This window comes from Fukomys damarensis, unplaced genomic scaffold (genome assembly GCF_012274545.1).
Source record: "Fukomys damarensis isolate Sample0158 unplaced genomic scaffold, DMR_v1.0_HiC HiC_scaffold_1, whole genome shotgun sequence".
NCBI lineage: Eukaryota > Metazoa > Chordata > Mammalia > Rodentia > Bathyergidae > Fukomys > Fukomys damarensis.
The window spans coordinates 30,719,958-30,741,403 of NW_022900913.1; the positions used below are offsets into that span (position 1 = coordinate 30,719,958).

Below are 21,446 nucleotides of genomic sequence, written 5' to 3' on the forward strand. Positions count from 1 at the left end.
TTTTTTTTTTTTTTTGCTACTGGGGATTAAACCCGGAATCTTTGTACTGAGCTACATTCCCAGTCCTTTTTTATTTTTTTATTTGAGGAAGAATCTTGTTAAGTTGTTAAGTTGCCCAGGCTGGACTCAAACTAGTATCCTCTTGCCTTCGTCTTGAAGTGTTGGAATTACAGGAACAGCCCACCACACACATAACTAATACTTACCGAATGTCAGGTGCTGTTAAAATTATTTTAGAAAAAATTAGTTTAGAGATTACACAGAGGAATGATTTCAATAAAATGGCAAAATAAGATTTTCTAGTACTCATATCCTTGCAAAAACATTAACTTGAGTAACTATGTACAGATGCAAGTATATTCACAAGAGCTGAGAGACTACACTATAGTAAAGAAATAAAATATATAGCTGAGTGAGGCAGCAAACAGCAACACTCTGGGAGGCTGAAGCAAGAGAACTGAAATTTTGATATCAGCTTGGGCAACTTAGTGATTTAACAAGACCCTGTTTCAAAATAAACCTTTAAAAAATGGCTGAGGATGTAACTCAGAGCAAAGGTACTGGGTTCCATCCTTACTATAGGAAGAAAGAATGAAAAAAAAAGGAAAGAAGAAAGATCTATGGAAGAATATAGGAAGGACAGCTCCACACTGTCTTATCTGTCTTTGTCTCAGCCCCAGTGAGCATACTGTGTAGACAGACAAGACCACCTCAGGAACCAGGTCTGCTCCAGGGAACCCAGCTTCTAGGACCTCCTCAGTGCTAGGCTGGGTTCCACAGTCCCAGGCTCCAGGGGAAGATTTGTGGACTAATGTTTCAGGTTGTCCCCAGCATCAAGGCATCACCCTAGACCTTAGAATAGGTCAGTCCTTGCTGACTCAGGATGCAGGGCACCATAATGACAGCATCTATAGCCTTGGATTCAAGGCTCATTCCAGCACCAGACTGGCTCGCTGTGGGTCAGTCTCCAGCACTGTCCCAGCTTTTAGGGAGGCTTAGTGCCAGGCTGGCTTACATAATCCTAGACTTTAGATCCACTATACTATAAGGCTGGATTCTACAGCCCCAGATTATAGGTTACCACCTATGGAACAAACACTAGCTCAACCCCAGTACTAGGTCAGCACCCATAGAGCCAAGATCAAAACCGGTCCGAGAGTGGTGGCACATGCCCATAATCCTAGCACTTGCGAGTCTGAGGCAGGTGCATTGCCATGAGTTTGAGGCTAGCCTGGGCTCCTTAGTGAGTTCAAGGTCAGTGTGAACTAATAGAAAGAACTTATCTCAAAAGAACAAAAAACAAAAAACAAACAAAAAAGACCAAGACTGGCCCTATGGCCTCAGGTACCACGCCTGTACCTGCATATTCAGTCTCCATGATGGCCCCTGTGGTCACAAGTTTTGGCCCACATTGGCAAGCATACCTCCATGGACCTAAGACCCAGGCATCCACCACAGATCCAGGCTCCTGGCTCATTCCAGTACAATCGGATCCCTATCACCCCTGGCTCCAGGCCAGTCACTATGGACCAGGACTATAAGACTGCACATGCAGACACCCACTCAGCCTCTAGGCGTGCCTCCATGGGCCTAGGCTCAGGAACAGTCCTCATAGCTCACAGATCTGGTGAACTTTGGGTCTACCTTCATTTCAGTAGACCTCTGTATCAGGATAGCTCTTGTGGATACAGGCACCAGGCCTTTACAAACACACCCGAAGTTCAGGCCTGCTAGAATGCACCCAGGAGGCCCTAGGCCAGCCTGCCTGCATGAGGATTTCTGCATCAAGTCCACCTACAGATTATCCCTGGACAGTTGTCTGATAAAGAGCTTCTTCTGCTGTGCCCATTCTGTAATGATCAGAATGAATGTCTCCTTAATCAAATATTTAGACATGCAAGGGTACAAGGATAAAAAATGGTCAGGGAAAACATGATATCTTTAAAAGAACAAAATAAAGAACTAGTAGCCAACTCCATAGAAATGGGGAGTATAAAGTGCCTGACAAAGAATTACAAGCAATCATTTTAGGCCAATAAATATATAAAGAAATGCTCAACATCCTTGTACCTTAGAGAAATTCTAATTAAATAAACACTGAGATTCCATCTTACCCCAGAAAGAATGGCAATCATCAAGAAATCAAATAATAATAAATGCTGGTGAGACTGAGGGGTCCAGGGAGCAGACATGCTTCTCCACTGTTGGTGGGAATGTAAACTAGTATAAGCACTGTGGAAATTACTATGGAGATTCCTCAAAGAACCAAAACTAGAAATTCTTTTATTTTTTGGTTTTTTGAGATGGGGTCTCACTATACAGTTGAGACTGACCTGGAACTCACTATGTAGCCCAGGCTGGTCTCGAACTCACACCACTTTAAAAATGCATGGTATTGTAGGGAAAGTGGGAAGGGTAAGGGAAAGGGAATAAGGAAAAGAAAAAAATATGAGAAAATGAGAAAATGGAAATAAAGTGTTTGCAAATGGGGAGGGGAGGAGGGAGTGAAGGGAGGGCAGGGACAAGGGGAAAAAATGAGAACCAAGACCTGTCATGTAAAGGTACAAGATCCCAGTAATGAATGTAACTGTACTGTATGCCTAAAATGTACCAATAAACTCAATAAAAAATAAATAAAAATGCATGTTATACTGTAAGAAAGTTTTAGGATATTTCCTGGTGACTACAAGGAAAAAAATTCTATAGTGAAACATAAAATATAAAAAATAAGGAATCAAAGCACACACACAAAATCACTTTATCACAAAGGAAGGCAACAAAGGATGAAGGAATGAGCAAATTACCTAAAAAACAATAAGGAAACAAAACAATTTTAGTATTAAATCCTTACCTATCAATAATTACCTCAAATGTAAATGCATTAAATTTATGAGTCAAATGGCACAGATAGGCTAAATGGGTGATATCAAAAGAGCCACATTGCTACTCAGAAGATACTTATTTCACCAGTAAGCATACACATAGATTAAAAGAAAAAGCTTGAAAAAATATATCTTATGTAAATAGAAGCCAAATTAGAGTAGAAGCAAGCTAACCTTATATAAGATAAAATAGACTTTAAATGAAAAACCAAGAAAAAAGACAAAAATTCATATAGTGAGTCATACAATGATTAAGGGGTTGGAATATAGCATGGTAAATATGTTTCCACTTAAAATCAGAGCACCTAATTATATAAAATAAATATTAGTAGAGCCAAAGAGAGAGATAGACTGCAATACAATAATAGTAGTGTACTTCAATATCCCACTTTTAATAATGGACAGATTATTCAGGCAGAAAATCAATAAGGAAATATTGAATTATACTTGAGACCAAGTAGACCTAACAAATACAGAAAATTCCACCCAGTATCAATACATTCCTCAACATTCTCAAAGAACTTGGAATATTCTCCTGAACAATTCTCATGTTTGGCCACCAAACACATATTAATAAATTTAAAACAATGAGAAACTAGAATTATTCATAGGAAAACGTATGCATATTGAGGCCATACTCTTAAGTGAAATAAATAGGACACACATGTGAAAATACCAAATAGTTTCTCTGGTATGAAAAACTAAAAATGTAAATAAGATCCAAATTGTATAACTGACAATGTGAAATAGGAAGAAAATGGTTAAAGACGTATTGGAAGTGGGAAGGGTAGGGGAAAGGTAATAAGGGAAAAGAAAAAATATGAGAAAATGAAAAAATGGAAATAAAGTGTTTGTAAATGGGGAGGGGAAGAGGGGTGAAGGGAGATCAGGGACAAGGGGAAAAAATGAGAACCAAGACCTACCATGTAAAGGTACAAGATCCCAACAATGAATGTAACTGTACTGAATATCTAAAAAGTACCAATACACTCAATAAAAAAGAAAAAAAAGATTGATTAAGATCAAATATCTTTTATGACTTCAATGGTATGAAATTAAAAATTGATTACAGAAGAAATTTGGGAGAATTCACAAATATGTGGAAATTCAACAAATGCCCCTGCTAACCAATGAATCAAAGAAGAAACTGCATGGGAAGTTGAGAAGTACAATAACACAAGTGGCAATGGAAACACAGCACATCCAAATTTACAAGACGGAGCAAAATCTTTTTTAAGAAGGAGCTGAGAGCCAGGGATGTAGCTCAGAGGCAATGTGCCTGCCTGGCAAGCACAAACAAGGTCCTGAGTTTGATCCCTGGTACTGGAAAAAAAAAGTTGATAGTAATAAATGACTACATCACAAAAGAATATCTCAAATATCCTATGTTGTACTTGAATAGAATGAAGAACAAACTGAACATTAACAGAAGGAAGAGAAGACAAGGGAAGAAAGAAATGACACTGAGATTAGAAAAGCAATAGAAAACATCAACAAAAATATGAGGAAGGGAGGGAAAGTAGAAAAAAAGAAGAAGCATGATATATCATGTACAGGTACAAATTCCTCTGATGAATGTTACCATTGTGTGTATCTAAAATGTACTAAGAAAATAAAAAGTTTTTGAAAAAGATACATCATGTTCAGGTACAAATTCTATATGGTGAATGTTATCATTATATATATCTAAAATGTACCAATAAAATTAATTTTTAAAAATAATAATAATGAATAAAAAATAAAAACAATAGAAAAGATCAACAAAACTATGAGTTAATTTTTTTAAAAAGATAAAATTATCAAATCTTATCTAGGCTAAGGAAAATAAAGAAGATCCAGATAAGTAAAATAAAAAATGAAAGAGGATACATTAAAACATATCACAGAAAAATAGATTATTATGAATAATTATATGACACAATTTGAATAATTTAGAAGAAATGGATAAATTCTTGAAAATGTACAACCTACTAAGACTGAATCAGGAATAAATAAAAAATCTGAACAGATCATTAATGAGTAAGGAGATTGAATCAGTAAAAAAGTTTTCCATTAGAGAAATCCTCAACCTGAAGACTACTATTGAAATCTACAAAAGACTTACAGAACTAATCCCTGTAATTTTCAAACTATTAAAAAAGATGGATAAAACTCATTCCAAACTCATTTTATAATGTCAAACATTACCCTATACTGAACCAGAGAAATACCACAAGAAGAGTGAGTTGTAAGAGAAAGGCAATAATGTGAATTTTGGTAATTTTGAGTTAGGAGGTTTATATTACACCCACATAGTTTTACTACAAGACAATGTTATATTAACCTTAGGGCAGAGAGAATGATGGATCTAGGTGTAGCTGATCACTGAATTTTCTTTTTGTTTCTTTCTTTGTTTCCTTCCTTCTTTCTTTTCTTCCTTCGTTCCTTCTTTCTTTCCTTTCCTTTCCTTTCCTTTCTCTTTTTCCTTTTTTTTTAGGCTCTTTGTATTTGCCTGTGTTCTTTTTAAACTTTTATTAACATGTTTGCACTACATAATATTACATTTATCTCCATAGTGCATCTTAATTTTTCTTTTTGCTCCCCTATCTCTACCATCCCACTTTGTTCCTCCCAACTTTTGGTCCCTTTTCTTTTTGCAAAAGTGCTATCTGCTTTTTTTCTTCAATTCTTTGTTTTTTGTAAAAGTGCTTGAGATTACCCAATGTATGCAGGAAAAGAGGAACATAGAGAAAGTACTTCCAGAGCACACCAATATTTAAGCTCTAGATCCAGAAAGTATTCATGAAGGTAATAGAGAAGGTTTGTACTTATTATATATTTCTAACTTTCAAATTACCTCAAAACTTAATGATTAAGAATGTGAGAGTGGCTTAGGTGTTTCTGGCTAAAGGTACTCAGATATTGCAATCAATCTGCTTCTTCTAGTTTCCTTCTCTCAATTGAAAGCATGGCTTAAAACATTTTTGTAGTTCTATGGTCTTATATTTGTACAAAAACCTTAGTGGCATCTGTATTGGTCAGCTTTCCTGTTCCTGGGACAAAGAACCTGAACTTAAAACCTAAAGAGGAGAAGTTTATTTGGCTCACAGTTTCAGAGGATTCAGTCCATGGTCTTCCACTCCAAGACAGAAATGACATGGCAGAAGGACCTGCCAAAGGGAAATTGCTCAACCCATGGTATCCAGGCAGAGAGAGACACAAAGGGATGGAGGACAAAGATACAACCTTCGAGGTTGCACATCTAGTGATCAATCTCCTCCAACCAGGCTCCACTTTCTAATAGCATGTTGTGCTATGATCTCATCAGTGGATTAATTCACTGACTGAGTGTAGCACCCATGATCTAATCACTTTTCAAAAGTCCCACTTCTGAACACATTAGACTTTGGGAGGAAATTTCAGATCTAAACCATAACAGCATCTTTTATTCACTTATTTTTGTACTTACTCTGTATTTCCAATTGCTATGCAAATCTCCTCAGTTTGAAAACTAAAATATTTCTTAATTGTGTTTGTCTCCTGCATTTCCAATGCCAGAAGTGAAAATGATGCTTGGTCCATCTCTCTTATCTTGAAGAGACCTTTTCCTGTTCCTAGGGCTTAAACACTGGTGTGCTCTGGAAGTTCTTTCTCAATCTTCCTCTTCTCCTGCATACACTCGGTGATCTCGGGCACTGTTAAGAATTTACTGATTATCTATACCTAGATTCATCATTTTATCTGCCCTCAGATTAACATAATCTATTTTTGTAAGCTAACTATGTAGATGTCATATAAATCCTTATATTCAAAATTATAAAAATTCACACTATTATACTTTTCTCACAACTATATTGTTCTTTTGGTAGATTTTTCACTATTTGATCCCCAGACTTCTCTTGAGGATACGTCTTTCACTGGTGGTCATAGTGATGGTAGGCAGCACTGACTTTCTGTTACTCTCCATTCCATCTACTGAGCCTCTTCTTTGTACCAGGCAGTTCTAGACACTTTGTGCTTTATTATTATTATTATTATTTTGAGACAGGGTCTTGCTATGTAGTTTAGGTTGGCCTTCACCTCACTATACAGCTAGGCTGGCCTCAAACTTGTAGTGATCTTCCTGCCTCAGCCTTCCAAGCACTGAGATTATGGCTGTGCTCCATGAAAACTGATTTGCATTCTGCACTTCTTATTAACATATTTAATTTCTCCAAAAGTCTGAGTCATGAGCCCCATTATCATCATGTTTCAATTTTTTAACTACCACTCTACCCTCAGCTTTTTTCTCAAAATTGTCCATGTTTTTTGATGTCCCTTCTACAAATCAATGCAATATGCTTTGTTTTCCTCTCTGTTGTGGTTTTTTTTTGCATCATAAATACTTCTTAGTTGTTACCCTACTCTCTTTTAAGACTACAGCCTTGTGAGAAACTAATATACATTTCTTCTAAGTAAATGCTTTTTGAGTGAATAACTAAATGCCTGCCAGCATAATTATACTTAATAAAGACAAGAAAGCAATCAAATAAACATATAATTGGAATTACTATTAAAATTGACAGCAAAATTGTAAACAGCTGTTTCATAAACATTTCAACTATTCTTTTTATTGGCAAATTGAGCCCATTTAGAAAATCTAGCAACATAGAGTTAAAATTTATAATATACATATTCATTTATTTGTTCTGTGTTGTATTTCCTAAGGGATAAAAGTGTAAACTTTCCCTATATCTATCTTTAAAAGGACTATGACTTAAAAATCAGCCCAGAGAGGCTGAAGTTTGGAGTCACAGGGAGGGGTTAAATCATGAAGATACTCATGTGCCCTAACAAGTACACTGGGCATGATTGTGAGGGTAATGAGGGAGCCACAAGGGGCAGAAACATGATCAGAATTTCATTTTAGTTGTTCATGTTTTGTGGAGATGAATTTCAAAGGGTCAAGACCATAGGCAATATGCAAGGAAGGAAACTATTTTGTGTTCCATTAAGGAGATGTTGAAAGGCTAATCTGGATCTGTAATAGCAGAAATGGAAATGTGAAGATTAAAGTCAGTATATTTAAGAATTAAGAGCTCAGCAATGAATTGAAGACAGTATAGGATCTGAGCAATTGTTAGTTCTGAATTAAGGTTCCCTGGGTTTGAGTTTTGATAAATTTCTTCACTTATCATGCATATGACTTTAAGCAGCTTAGTTATTTTTCCTGACTCTCAGATAAGAAATGATAAGAATCTAAGGCAAAAGCAATGGAAATGATGAATAAAAGATTTAAGAGACATTACTAAAACTTGAGGATTGAGCTGGTACTCTGGTCTTCAAGGAAGATAGGTCTGTAATGGAAATCTTTAGGAAGGGTCTCAGGGTTCGAGTTTTGCAATTAAGTTTCCACTTACTGAGGCAGAGTATTCAAGAGCAAGAAGCAGAGAATTGAACTTAACATTGGATATCAGAGATACTTTGGTTGACTGTAGGACAACTGCAGATAACTGAATACACAGATATCTTGTTGTGAAGAAGTCATGGGCTGGAAATACAGCATCTGTAAGCTATCAGAATAGAGGTGAAGCCGGGCATGGTGGCTCATGCCTGTAATTCCAGCACTCAGGAGGCTGAGGCAGGAGTATCACTGTGAGTTCGAGACCAGCCTGGGCTACATAGTGAGTTCCAGGTCAGTCTCAACTACATAGTGAAACCCTGTCTCAAAAAACAAACAAACACACAAAAAGAATAGAGGTGAAAATTGATACTGCAGGAGGGAATGGAATCACTCAAGGAGACTATGGAAAGAACTTAGGGAAGCAAGATGGGAAAACCCTGTCTCAAAACAAACAAACACACAAAAAGAATAGAGGTGAAAATTGATACTGCAGGAGGGAATGGAATCACTCAAGGAGACTATGGAAAGAACTTAGGGAAGCAAGATGGGAACCCTGATAACTCCAATATTTAAGGGTCTGCTAAGTAAAGAGAACTTTAAAAGAAAACTTGAGATGGACTTTGGGAAGGATTGGAAGATGAATGGGAACCAGGTAACAGGGAATTAGAGAATAAATGCAAAGTACATGCATTGAGATAGCAAGTAAGCATATGTAGTGAGGAGAGTTTTTTTCTTTGTTTTTAGATTAGAACATTAAAAATTTCGATATATTAAGGGCAGAGTAGAAGGAGAGAGAAGGAAAGGATGAATGAAAGCTAGGAGAATGCCTAGCAAGGTACTTGGAGTAGGATCTAGAGTAGGGAATGAGAAAAACTTTCTATCGAGATTGAAGAGAAGGATTTAAGATGGTTATTTGCCAACTCTTTGTCACAAAGAGAAAGGATGGTAGATGGATTGATTATAGGCAACTGTATATTTCTAAAGTGATCCAAACCACATTTCCTCTTCTTGGAGTGAGTTTTCGGTTCACATTAAATTCTTATTCTAATGAATTTTTCACCAAATCTAGTATAAAATTTATGGAAGTAACTTTCAACCAAAAGCTGAACACTGTTTTCCTGAGACGACTTACCTCATAGGCCAAAGAAGCCAAGTTCCAGGGTTTTCGGTAATAGGTTAGAGTATTTCCATCCCGAACCCGGTCGCAGAGTCCATTGTAGAATTCATTGTCAAACGGTGTGTCCAGGGTATCCATCCCTAAAACATTGATCCTAGTATAAACAGAAGAGCATCAGGTGTAGAAATACCATGGCTAATGCAAGGCAGTCCTTGGTGGCTGGGGAAAAGATAGTGGGACAATTCAGTTCATGTCACCATCACCCATCATATGTGCAGCATAATTGGGAGCATAAGCAAGAGCCTGTTCAGCTTGGTTCAATCTCTGACAGAAAGCATAGCTTAGAGGGCTTTATAAATAAGGTACTGGATAGAGCATAAAGAATGAAATGCAGTGGTTGGTTGGTCCTGTTGCTTTCAGACCTGTAGCAAGGCTGCACTTCATGTCAGGGAGCGTGTGGTAGAGCAAAGCTGCTCACCTCATGGTGGCCATGAATCAGAGAGAGAGAGAGAGAGAGAGAGAGAGAGACAGAGAGAGAGAGAGAGAGAGAGAGAGAGAGAGGAAGACAACAGGACTCCACCATCCCCTTCACAGTACTGGGAATTGAATTTTGGAGCCTGTGCTGGCCAGGCAGGTGCAGCACCACTGAGCTACATTTCCTTTCCTACGCTGCTATTCTGAAGGCCCAAGTGGCTGCAAGAGAAGAAGTGGAATGGGATGTGGAAACATCTTCCAGAAGTAAAGATCAGGCGTTCCCGCCATCTTCAGCGCCAGAGGGCCTTCTCTGCTTCGCCCTCTCCTGCAGGCTGCGTTCTGACATCTTCAGCACCAGAGGGTCTTCTCAGCCTGGCTCTCCCCTGCTGGCACAGCTGCTGCCATCTTCAGTGCCAGAAAGGTAGCCGCGCGGGCACCCCTGAAACCCCCCAACCTTCCCCCTTGTGCTTTTAGACCTCCAGATTGTACCAGTCTTTGGACCTACTCTGTAGAGGCAGAGGTGGTCATAAAGAGTATTTTCTGGCACTTTCAACTTTGAACATCTTTAAAGAAGTGGTGGGGGAAACTTATAGTAGAAATCAGTGGAGTTCAACCCTTTAGGAGGTCGGGGAACTCAGTCTGGGCCTTGCAGCCCAAGCTCAGTCTGCTTTGTGGGGCTCTGCCACCAGCTAGCTGAGGTCAGGGGACTCAGCTCTGGAAATGGCAGCACATATGGTATATTATGACAGCAGTGATATAGTCTGAAAGAGGCCCTTCAAACTCATTTTTGTTTCTTTCTCATCTTTTGTTTCTTTTTCATCTTACTCTGAAAATTCTTTTTTTTTCTTTTTGTTTTCTTTCTCTAACTCAGTCTCTTACTTCACTATAGTATCCCTTTTCTCCCTTTTTGTTTCTGCTCTTGTCCTAATTCAGTTTTCTTCTTTTATTATTTTTTTCTCTTTTCTTTATCTTTTCTTCTTATGTTATTCTACCTCACTTAAGGGTTATTATATTTCTATTTTGTTTGTTCTTTTTGAATTTAAAAATTTCCTGACAATTGTCTGGTCATTCTACATCTTTTGGCTTCATATGAAACTTTCTCTAATTCTTATACTTATCAACTCCTCTTGTCTTAACTTTGTTTTAAGTCCCCATTGTAAATGGTAAATATCCTTATTGAAAAGTTTATTTATTGTAAGCATATTTTGGATTGCTTCTTGATTTTGATTAAATTCACATGATTTGAAGGTGTTAGATTGATGACTACCATAAGTGGTCAATTTGCAAATTGTGCTTCATTATATTGTGGTGCTGATTGTATCAATTAGGATAAAGGATTGTGATTGATTCAATGAGCTGTTTTCTTCAGTATTATGAAAATGAGAATGTCTATGAGTCATTAGAGACCCATGGGCTGCAGCCCAACTACATCAGGAAGATTTAAGGAATAACCTAAAGGTTAAACAAAGGACAACCCAACAACAATAGTAAAAAATGAGAAAACACTTAAGCAAGATACAGGGACAGACTTCCAGTTCACCAATGGCAAACAGTGGGGCAAATGAGGATGAAAAGTCTGATAGTGAACCATCAGGACATCTTGAACTCAAAGCACAGGAAGTAACAAAACTGATCAGTCAGGCTCTAGAGAAATATAAAACAGAAGTAATTTCCCAGATAATCATAGAGATGATGAGCAAAATGAAAGTTATAATTTGTGACTCTACAATAGAAACAGAGGAAAATAGATGAGCTCAGGACCATACTAGAAGCCATGAATGCCCAGCATAAGAAAGAATTGGAATCAATAAATGCCCAATACAAGAAAGAAATGGAATCCATAGGACAGACTCAAACAGATATCCAGGAGATTAAAAACTCCATTGAGAGTGTTCACAAAAGAATAAAAGAAGAGTTCAAAGATAGAATCTCAGATATAGAAGATAAAATTGCAGTCAGTGACAGTGAAAAGAGAGGTCTCTTAAAAACATAGGGGATCATGAGAAATTGGTACAACAACTCTTAGACGATACTAAGAAGAATAACATAAGATTGATAGGAATTCAAGAAGTAGTACGAGAAAATGTAAATGACTTAAAAAAGCTGTTCACAGAATTAATTATAGAAAACTTCCCAAACAGAGGGGAAGAATTTGATATATAAATAAGTGAGGCATATAGGACTCCAACTAGCTGTGTTAAAAAAAAATTACACCTAAACATATAATAATCAAGATCCCAGAAACCCAACAGAAGAACAAAATACTACAAGCAGTAAGAGACAAGAAACAAATTACAAGCAAAGGAAAGCCTACCAGAATCACAGCAGACTTTTCAATACAAACCCTTAGGTTAAGGAGAGCCTGGAATGAGATATTTCAAGTTCTAAAAGCAAACAACCTCCAACCAAGACTGATGTATCCCGCAAAACTTTCTTTTAAAGTGGATGGGAAAATAAGATATTTCCATGATAAAGAACACCTGAGAAACTTTATAAACACCAAACCAGCACTACAATGAATTCTAAACAATATCCTAGAAAAAGACAATGAAGGTAACAACATAATGAGGTCCAACAGAGCAAATCAAATAGGCAAGCCAAGAAACTAAAAGGAGAAGGTGAACAAAAAAAAACCATGATAATAATAAGTTAGTACGTAACAGTTATAGCCATCAATATTAATGGACTCAATTCACCAATCAAGAGAAATAGACCACCAGAATGGATTAAGAAGCAAGATCCAATAGTATGTTGTATATAAGACACATCTAGTGTAAAAAGAAGCCCATAGACTGAAAGTGAAAGGACAGAAAACTTCTACATGTAACAGGAGCTCCCCAAAAAGCAGGGGTAGCAATCTTATACACAGACAAAGTAAGTATCAAACTTAAACTGATTGAAAGAGACAAAGAAATTCACTACATCCTTGTGAAGGGAAAAATTCAAGAGGAAGAGATAACAAATAAGTTATTTTTAATTTATTGAGTATGTCAGAAAGTATATATATATATATTTTTTTTTTTCCTCTTTTCTTCTTTTTGTTCCTCTGATGCTGGGGATTAAACTCAGCACATTGTTCTGTCTAGGCAGGTGCAGCACTATTGAGCTAAATCCCAGGCTTTACATTTCATATTTTTAAAATTTATCAATACATTAATCCTTGTTTCTATATGCTGGTCTACCAAATTGATGAGTTATTTTGGTTCTCATTTTCTTTGCTTTTTTTATTTGAGAATTTATGAAATCTATATATATGAGTAGTATGAAAAGTATTAAGGTCCATCTGTCATTTTCCTCTTTCATCTCTGCTTTCTACAAACTTCCTTTTCTGTCACTACAGTTTGTTTGGTTGGAAATTTATTAAGAAAAATGTTGTTATGTTATCAATATATCTTTGTACCTATTTTCTACTGATGCCGAATCTTAATTTTTAAGTAAATTTTATTATAAGTATACTTAATCATTAATATCATTTAGTATCTGGTACATATTACAAATTCTCCAACTCCCTCAAAGATGACATTTGTTTTTTCTCAAAGTATACAAATCACCAACATTCCACACATCACTGCACTGTTTTATTATACCTAAGTATATATTGCATTGCAGAAAATATGCATTGTATATACGTATGGGGGATATGTTTTTACACATATGTGTTCACTATTAAATGACAAACATGGGCATGGATGTGGTAGGATTGTGCATATTTGGCATCTTGATAGTTTCTCTGGCAACCTTATGATGATTTCTTTAAATTATATGCTTGACTTAATTCATAGTCATTTGTTTGGGAAGAATATTACATATCTATTGGTGTTAAATTCTATCATTATGCTTACAAAATATAATAAAAATAAGTATGGGATATAATCAAATAGAAACAGAAAAAATCTGATCTTAAAAATGTGAATTATTTTAGTTGCTTTTGGATTTCAAATATAAGTATATTTTTTTCTGTGGGAAGTTTTGTTAGAAAATGTAAGTGGTACAGTCAACAAGTATATGATATTTATCAATTAATAAAACCAAGGTGTTTATAAATCATAAAATTTTGAGGAGTTTCTCAACTATAATATGTAACTTTTTTTTATTTATAATTACATTATTTCAAAAATATTATAAGAAAATGAGAAAGAACATGTTTGAAGATCATATCAAACTAATGCATTTTAATTAGTGTTACATAAATTCTTGCTTATTTCATATCCTTTTTTTGCTGTCATATATATGTATATTTGAAATTTTTATTTAGTATCTTCATTTCTTGTTATCATGTATGTTTGCATTCTTTAATAAAAAAAAAGAATGAAATGCAATACATGGATCACATGGGACTATCTGGCTCCTGGAGTCTGAAATGCACTTTTGGAATTCGTACTGAACCAAGAGCCAATGCTGTAACACCAGCTATTTAAATTATCTGAGAACAGAGTATCTCGTGGGGTGGGTAATAAAACATATGCAGGTAATTTTTTATCTACGAATCAACACTGAGGCTTTCTCCCCCCACCCGGTCCACCCTCTTTTAACTGAAGCCTTTTCCTCCAGCTTTCTTGTTGCTTGTCAAGGTCCTTAATTCCCCTAGGCTTATAGTATTCCTATCATATTTCCCAAGATGAGCGCAGTACTTTTAGCATCCCAATAAGACGTTCTTACACTTTCTCCCAGCAAAATATTTGTATTGGACAAGCCTTACTTCGTAAATAAGATCTTGTTTAGCTTCTAAAAATTAGGCTTGATATGGAGGCTTAAAAAACAATACACGCCTAAGAAGTAGTTTGCTCTTTGTGAAGTTCCTCCATTGTTAATTGGAGAAGCACAGTCATTTCTGTCTAGACTGTATCTGGAGCAACAGGGTCTGTGCCAAATTGGAAGTTTAATTCTCGCACTCATAACTTGCTTTGGCATAAAAGCAAAAAGTTGTCCACTGCTCTAGACTACATTCCAAACTCAAATGAGCTGGATTATAAATCTGAGTATTGGTTTCAAAAACAATTTGTCAGAGAGTGTAGATGGCTTATCTTAAACCATTGTGAATGCCAGAAAAATAATTGGAAGAGAAACTTATTGCCATTGGATTAGTTTTAAAAAATCTTTGTCTAAATCTCATCTTTTAAATAAACTTTGAATCTGCAAAGGGAAACAAACGTTGTACCTCAATGGAAGTCAATTTAAGGGGTTGATATTTTAATGTCTTTCTCAAGGTGGAGGTACAGATAAAACTGACCACCTGTCATTTCTTGTCCTATCAAACATTGTAGCAGCAAATGCTATGGTCCTAAAGTTCTGATCTAGGATGAGACATAGACCAATTAACTTGAATAAGAGACATGAAAAAAAAATATGGTTAATTTCTTTAACATTTTGTACCTCACGGCAGGTTATCATTTTGGTCCTGATTCTTCCCTCCTTTCTGCACCTGCCTCTTTTCCATGGCTTCATCACGGTCACACTGTGCTTCCCTTTTTACTGGGTCATTGCTCAGCCACGTGACTTTATGTTTAGCCTTAGCCAATGTCATGGAGTAGCTCACTTCAGAGCCTGGGCATGAAGAGGCCTCATGTGCTTCTTTTCATTGTGTGTATTTATGTCATTGCCTTAAAAAAGTGCTTCTGATGGTCAGGTCCTGCTTCTCTGTGGCTCTACCAATATCCACCTCGTCCCCAAACTTCAGGGAGAAGAAAAGCTACCCCAGGATTGTGTTTTGAGGCAGAGTTGTTGGTCAAGACCAGTCTTGTGGGCAATTAATTGTTTTTATTTCATGAAGTTTTGATGAAACTTCTTCACCTTAAAGATATACAACAGTGGGAAGAAATTATATGTATTTTGTTCTTAAATAAGACCTCAACTACATCTTTACTGCTTTACTGCATAGCGAATTTTATCGTTCTGCATATTTGCATTAAAGGCAGTGTAGCTCTTCACTTTCAGTGAACAAAAAATGGAATTAACCTTTGTTTCTAATGATGATTAATTCTTAGGTGATCACTACATCTTTGTATTGCATAATGTTTACAATAAAAGGAAGGTGATGTTAAAACCACTAGTACAAGTATCTGAGGTAATGAAAATCACACTGAAGTTAAGGTGTCAGATAGAATCATCAATTTCAAAAATAATCCAAGGAAGCATGTAGTTATACAAAATGAGTAGTCCATGTGAGTGCTGAGTAAGTCAAGTCCTCCAAAAGGAAGAGATCACCATGGGAAGGTCATAAGAAAGCATTTAGAAGTAGGATTGGATTTGAGCTTTGAAGGGTCGGTAAACTAGCATGGGCTAGAAAGACAGGAGGATGGTGTGAGCAAGACCCTGAAAACAGAAATACATGTTTTTGGTTAGTGTTGTTAGACTTTCTGCTTGTATATCTTGCAAAATAATTTTAATAAACTATGCCTTCCTGAATAGTTTGTGTCACATCTAATATTTGCACCGTGTTTAACTATTTCAAAGGGTATAATTTTCCAGTATATGACCAGTATTTGCACTTCAACATGTTATTAGTTTTTCACTTTAAAAAACAAACCCAATAAATACAAATGATGCTAGAGGTATGGTATCAAATTACTACAACATTGATGTAGCAGTTGGAAATTTTATAGTATTTTAATAGATTTTAGCTTTTAAGAAGGTTTTAGGTTTGTAGCAAAATTGAACAGAAGGTGTAGACTTCCTATAAATTCTGTCTTCTTTTTATTCTTAAATCCATATATCTATGCAATTTCCTCTATATAATTTTAACCTAATGTAATATAGTTTATGCTTGAACAATTTAAAAAAATCATTTTATTAATACACATTTGCAGCCGGGAGTGGTGGTGCATGCCAGTAATCCCAGCTCTCAGGAGGCTGAGGTAGGAGGATTGCTACGAGTCTGAGGCCAGCCGGGGCTACCTAGTGAATTCAAGGCTACCCTGAATGACAGAGCAAGACCCTGTCTCAAAAGCCCCCTAAAAATACATGTTTGCAATACATAATAGTTCTATTCAACATGAGGAGTAGGTACAAGCTGGTCACCTTGTCACACTTTTCTGTACCAAAAAAATAGTAATAGAAATTTTATTTATTTATTTTCTTTTTTGGTACTGGGGATCGAACTCGGGTCCTTGCATTTGTGAGGCAGGCAGCAGAACCACTGAGCTAAATCCCTGGCCCAGTAATAGAAATTTTAAAATCTTAAATAACTTTGACTATAAGGTCTAAGTATTTAAAAAATCTTTCTTTGTTATTATTAGTACACACCAGTGTGTTCACATTTCCAAACTGTTACTGTTATGGTTAGAGTCTGAAATGCCATGTATTGAAGGATTCATCCCCAGTGCAGCAATGTTCAGTGGTGGGGCCTAGAGAGGTCAGGAGGGTGCTGACCTCATCAGGGGATTAATCCACCTATCCTTCACAGCTGAATAGGTGATGAGGAGGCAGGCTGAATCAGAGGAAATAAGTCACTGGAAGCATGCCTTTGAAGAATATAATCTCCCTCTCTCTCCCTCTCTCTCTTCCCCCTTCCTGGTTGCTGTGAAGTCAGCAGCCTCCTCTTCACCACGAGGTCACCATGATGCTCTGCCTTGCCTCAGTCCCAAAGCAATAGACACAGCAGACCATGGACTGGAACCTCAGAAATAGCCCAAATATAGGTTTCCTCCTTAAAGGTGATTTATGTCAGATATTTTGTCATAGATGCACAATTGACTAACACAATGACTAAACGCATGTAAATTTTACTATCTCAATTAAATTAATAAGATAATGAATAATAAATTTTCAAATTCATAGATTATAAATATTAATGCTAATGCAGAATTCAGCATTAATTTTATTTCTACTTTCCATTTTTATCGATTTAGATATTACGAACTTTCCTAAGGAATGAAGGAATATTGTTATAGCAATATCAGTCACCCCTTTGACATTTTTCTGGATGATATAACAAAAAAAAAATCACGTATGTTCTAGTCTTTTATCTAAGCAGGTTTTATATTTCATTACCTGCCAAATGATTAGGACATCTTTCAAACCTGTTGATTAAAAATATTAGAGACTACTTAATTTCCAAGGCATTAGAGTCCAACTAAATACCAAGATTTGGAATTTGGAGGTTTTCCCATCCTGTAGTAAAATATGAGCTGGACCACTTGAATGCAGCTGAGTCATCAAGCTCATCAACTTTATTTAAAAGTGGGGTGGAGGATTTACTACTAGATTGGTAAAGTAATTAACAGTTATTACCTTAACTAGTAACTATTACCTTAAAACTTAGCTGTGTCTCTCTTAGAAAGTTTCTGGATAACCTGTGTGATACGCATACCCTAGTTTGAAGGTTATATTTTCACAGAAGATCAAATGGACCAGTTGGCTGGTCTTCCAGGCAACTTACAATGAAGCAGATACACAGTCTAAAGCACAACTAAGGAAAAAAAGAATCAAAAACTTTTGACTTGATTCCACTTCTACAGAGACAACCAGTCTAGCCAATGATTTCCTGCCAATAGAAATGAAAACTTCTCAGGTATAGAAAGTCATCACCTGGGGAATGAAAGAAATGTGTTCTTTGATAGCACATGGACATGCTTGTATTCACACCTACATCTAGACCCACAGGTGGTTCCAACTTACCAGGTGAACCAAAGACAAAGCTTCCTTCACAGAAGTGAGCTATTCTTAGATCACAAAAAGTAATTCCTGGCATATTGTACATCATTTACAGCTGGTTTGAATTTACACTGTAATGACGAACATAAGATGGGTTGGGGGATTTCCCTAAACACTCTGCCTCTCAGATCCTCTCTCCTACAAGACAAGAGGCTCAGACATTTGTGATACAACTGTGTTCTCCTGGAATACTCATTTAAATGAGAGTCCTTCAAATGAGAAAGTATAGATTAATTGCATCAAGCTCTTGTGACTTCCTTGTGGCTGCAGGTCTATTTTGCTGAGGTTTTGCAAACTGAGTTTGTAGAAGTTTATGAGTGTTGCTATGATTAGTGTCATCACCTTTGCTTCACATACCTTCCATATGAGAATAATTCATATTTATGGAAAATAAATATTTAATAACAACATTAATGATTACCATAAATATTCTGAGCATGTTGCTAGAAAAACTTTTCTTAAATAATGATTACTGATTTATTCTACTCTTTTATACTCCTAATTCAAATGTTTGGGTAATAACTTTTTTTTCTCTTACTGGTTTATTACAAAGGAGAAAAATGAACAGCCAGATTAAAAGGTACATAGGGTGAGATCCAGTGGGTCTCACACACAAGTGCTTTTCTCCCTCTGGATTTGGTGGATGACACCCTCCCAAGAGATCGATGTGTTCACCAACTGTTAAGCCCTCCAAACTCTATAGTTTAACTTATAGGAGTGTCATAACATAGGCACAATTGATTAAACCATTGGCAGTTTGGGATAACCTTTTAAGGAGCTTCTTTTTTTAAAAAAAAGTTAGTTTCAGCTGGGCATGGTGGTGCATGACTATAATCCCAGCACTCGGGAGGCTGAGGCAGGAGGATCTCTGTGAGTTTGAGACCAGCCTGAGCTATATAGTGAGTTCCAGGTCAGTGTCAACTACATAGTGAGACCCTGTCTCAAAAAACCAAAAAAAAAAAAAAAAAAAGTTTCATGTTGCAGAGAAGGTGTTTAAGTCTTCATAATGATATGATGAACATGTAGGGGGTGTGTGGGAATGTGGAAAAATGTAGTTTTACACGAGTTAGAGAAACTTGGGTTTTGGTTTTGCTAACAATAAGCCACAGGGCCTCACTTATTTCATTTAGTCTTTTGTTTGTTTTTTAGAAAATTGGTAAATAAAGTAGGAATATTTTTATCTACACTTGCATGTTTATTTTGTTTGTTCATATTTTGTTTGTCCATTTCTTTTGTGCTGCTGGGGATCCAACCTGGGGCTTCACACATGCTAAGCACAGGCTCTGCCACTGAGCAGCACCCCAGCCCACGTTTAGTTCTTATTTTTAAAATGAATATAACGCTGTCTCAAACAATCCCACAGGATCGTTACAGAATCCTATAGACATGGAATGTGTAAAAAGATTTTGAAAAGTTCAAGGTATTATGCAAATGCAAGATGCCATAAAATAACAGGTTTTATGAAGACTAAATTTGTTACAGGTTTTTGCTCATGAAAATAGGGAATTTGATAATAAAGGTTGATGGCTTGATTCCCTTAGGGCCTGCCTCCTAGTCCACTTCGGTACCTGACCTTTCACACAGCCAGGGCCCTGCCCCCCGCTAGCCCTGAAAGTTCTGCCTCATGGTGTCCTCTAAGGGAACTCCCAAATGTGGTCAAGCGGCTGCTGTTTAGAATTCCTTGCCTCCTTGTGAGACTCCCTGGCAAGCACTGTGTACCACATTTTTCTCTTTCCTGAACAAAGGAAACCAACAGATTATGAGAGATTGTTTTTCAGCGAAGTAGTCCAAGATTTCAGTATTCTTTTCCTATAAGACAAACTGTAAATTTGCACTGAGTGAGAATAAGTAACATGTAATTCCATGCTTCAGAATTCCTAGGTTAAGGAGAAAATTGTCTCTTGAATCCATAATAAAGCAAAGTAAAATAGTATTGGGCTTTAACCATAGACTTACAACGTCTCCCTGAGGAAAGCAGCAGAAAGAGTTGGGGTTCACTTGAGCATGCTGTGATCTGGTTGCTAAAATTTCAGATAATCTTGTACCATTTACTGCTGTATACTAGTAGGGCCTGTGAGCTTGATTAAAGATTCCCACCTTTAAAATAGGAGTCAAAGCTGGGAGTGGTGGCACACTCCTGTAATCCCAGCACTCGGGAGGCTGAGGCAGGAGAATCTCTGTGAGTTCGAGACCAGCCTGGGCTACATAGTGAGTTCCAGTTCAGTCTCAACTACATAGTGAGACCCTGTCTCAAAAAACCAAGAAGAAGAAGAAGAAGAAGAAAAAACATAAGAGTCAAAGGGATTGAATGCTGCTTGGAATATATATACACATTTTTATGTATGTATGTGTATATACATATATATATATATATATATGTATACACACACACACACACTTTAAAATTATATATATATATTTATTTGCTCAGGGCCTTCCCACTGAGTACATTCCCAGCCTTAAAATTATTGGGGCATTTTGTTTTGTTTTTCAGTTCCAGGGATTAAACTCCAGGGATTAAACCTTGTGCTTTTGAGGCAGGCACAGTACCATTGAGCTAGATCCCTGGCCTTTAGTTTTGTTTTTTGAGATAAAGTCTTGCTAAGCTTTCTAGGCAGGACTCAAATTTGAGATTCTCTTGCCTTAGCCTCCTAGAGTGCTGGGATTACAGGCATGGAAAAGATTTTATGAACTGTAAAAAGGGTATATAAAATGTTTTATCTGGCACCTGACTCTTGTATAATGGGATTTTGTTTTTATTTTCATTAAAGAAATGGAAGTTTACCTGGCCTAGAGAGAGGAGAGTTTTCCACTTTTAACCCAACCTGATATGGGGATGTTGACTTAGGAACTGCCTAGTACCTCAGTGTAGGGTTTCTCAGCCTCAGAGCTATTGACATTTGGGTCCTGCTGCCTATGTGTTGTAGGACTCTTAGCGTCATCCCTGGTCTCTACTCAC

The 21,446-nt window shown here is 36.7% G+C and overlaps 1 protein-coding gene across 3 annotated transcripts in view; it reads right to left on the minus strand.

Annotated features, from left to right (window-relative positions):
* The window catches only part of C9 (complement C9), a 64,556-nt gene that overhangs the window by 26,882 nt on the left and 16,228 nt on the right, over positions 1-21,446 (minus strand). For all 3 annotated transcript variants that reach the window (XM_010607763.2, XM_010607764.3, XM_010607762.3), the window contains one exon: positions 9,377-9,515. In XM_010607763.2, coding sequence (XP_010606065.1) covers positions 9,377-9,515 — 139 coding nt within the window. The remainder of the gene's footprint in view (positions 1-9,376; positions 9,516-21,446) is intronic.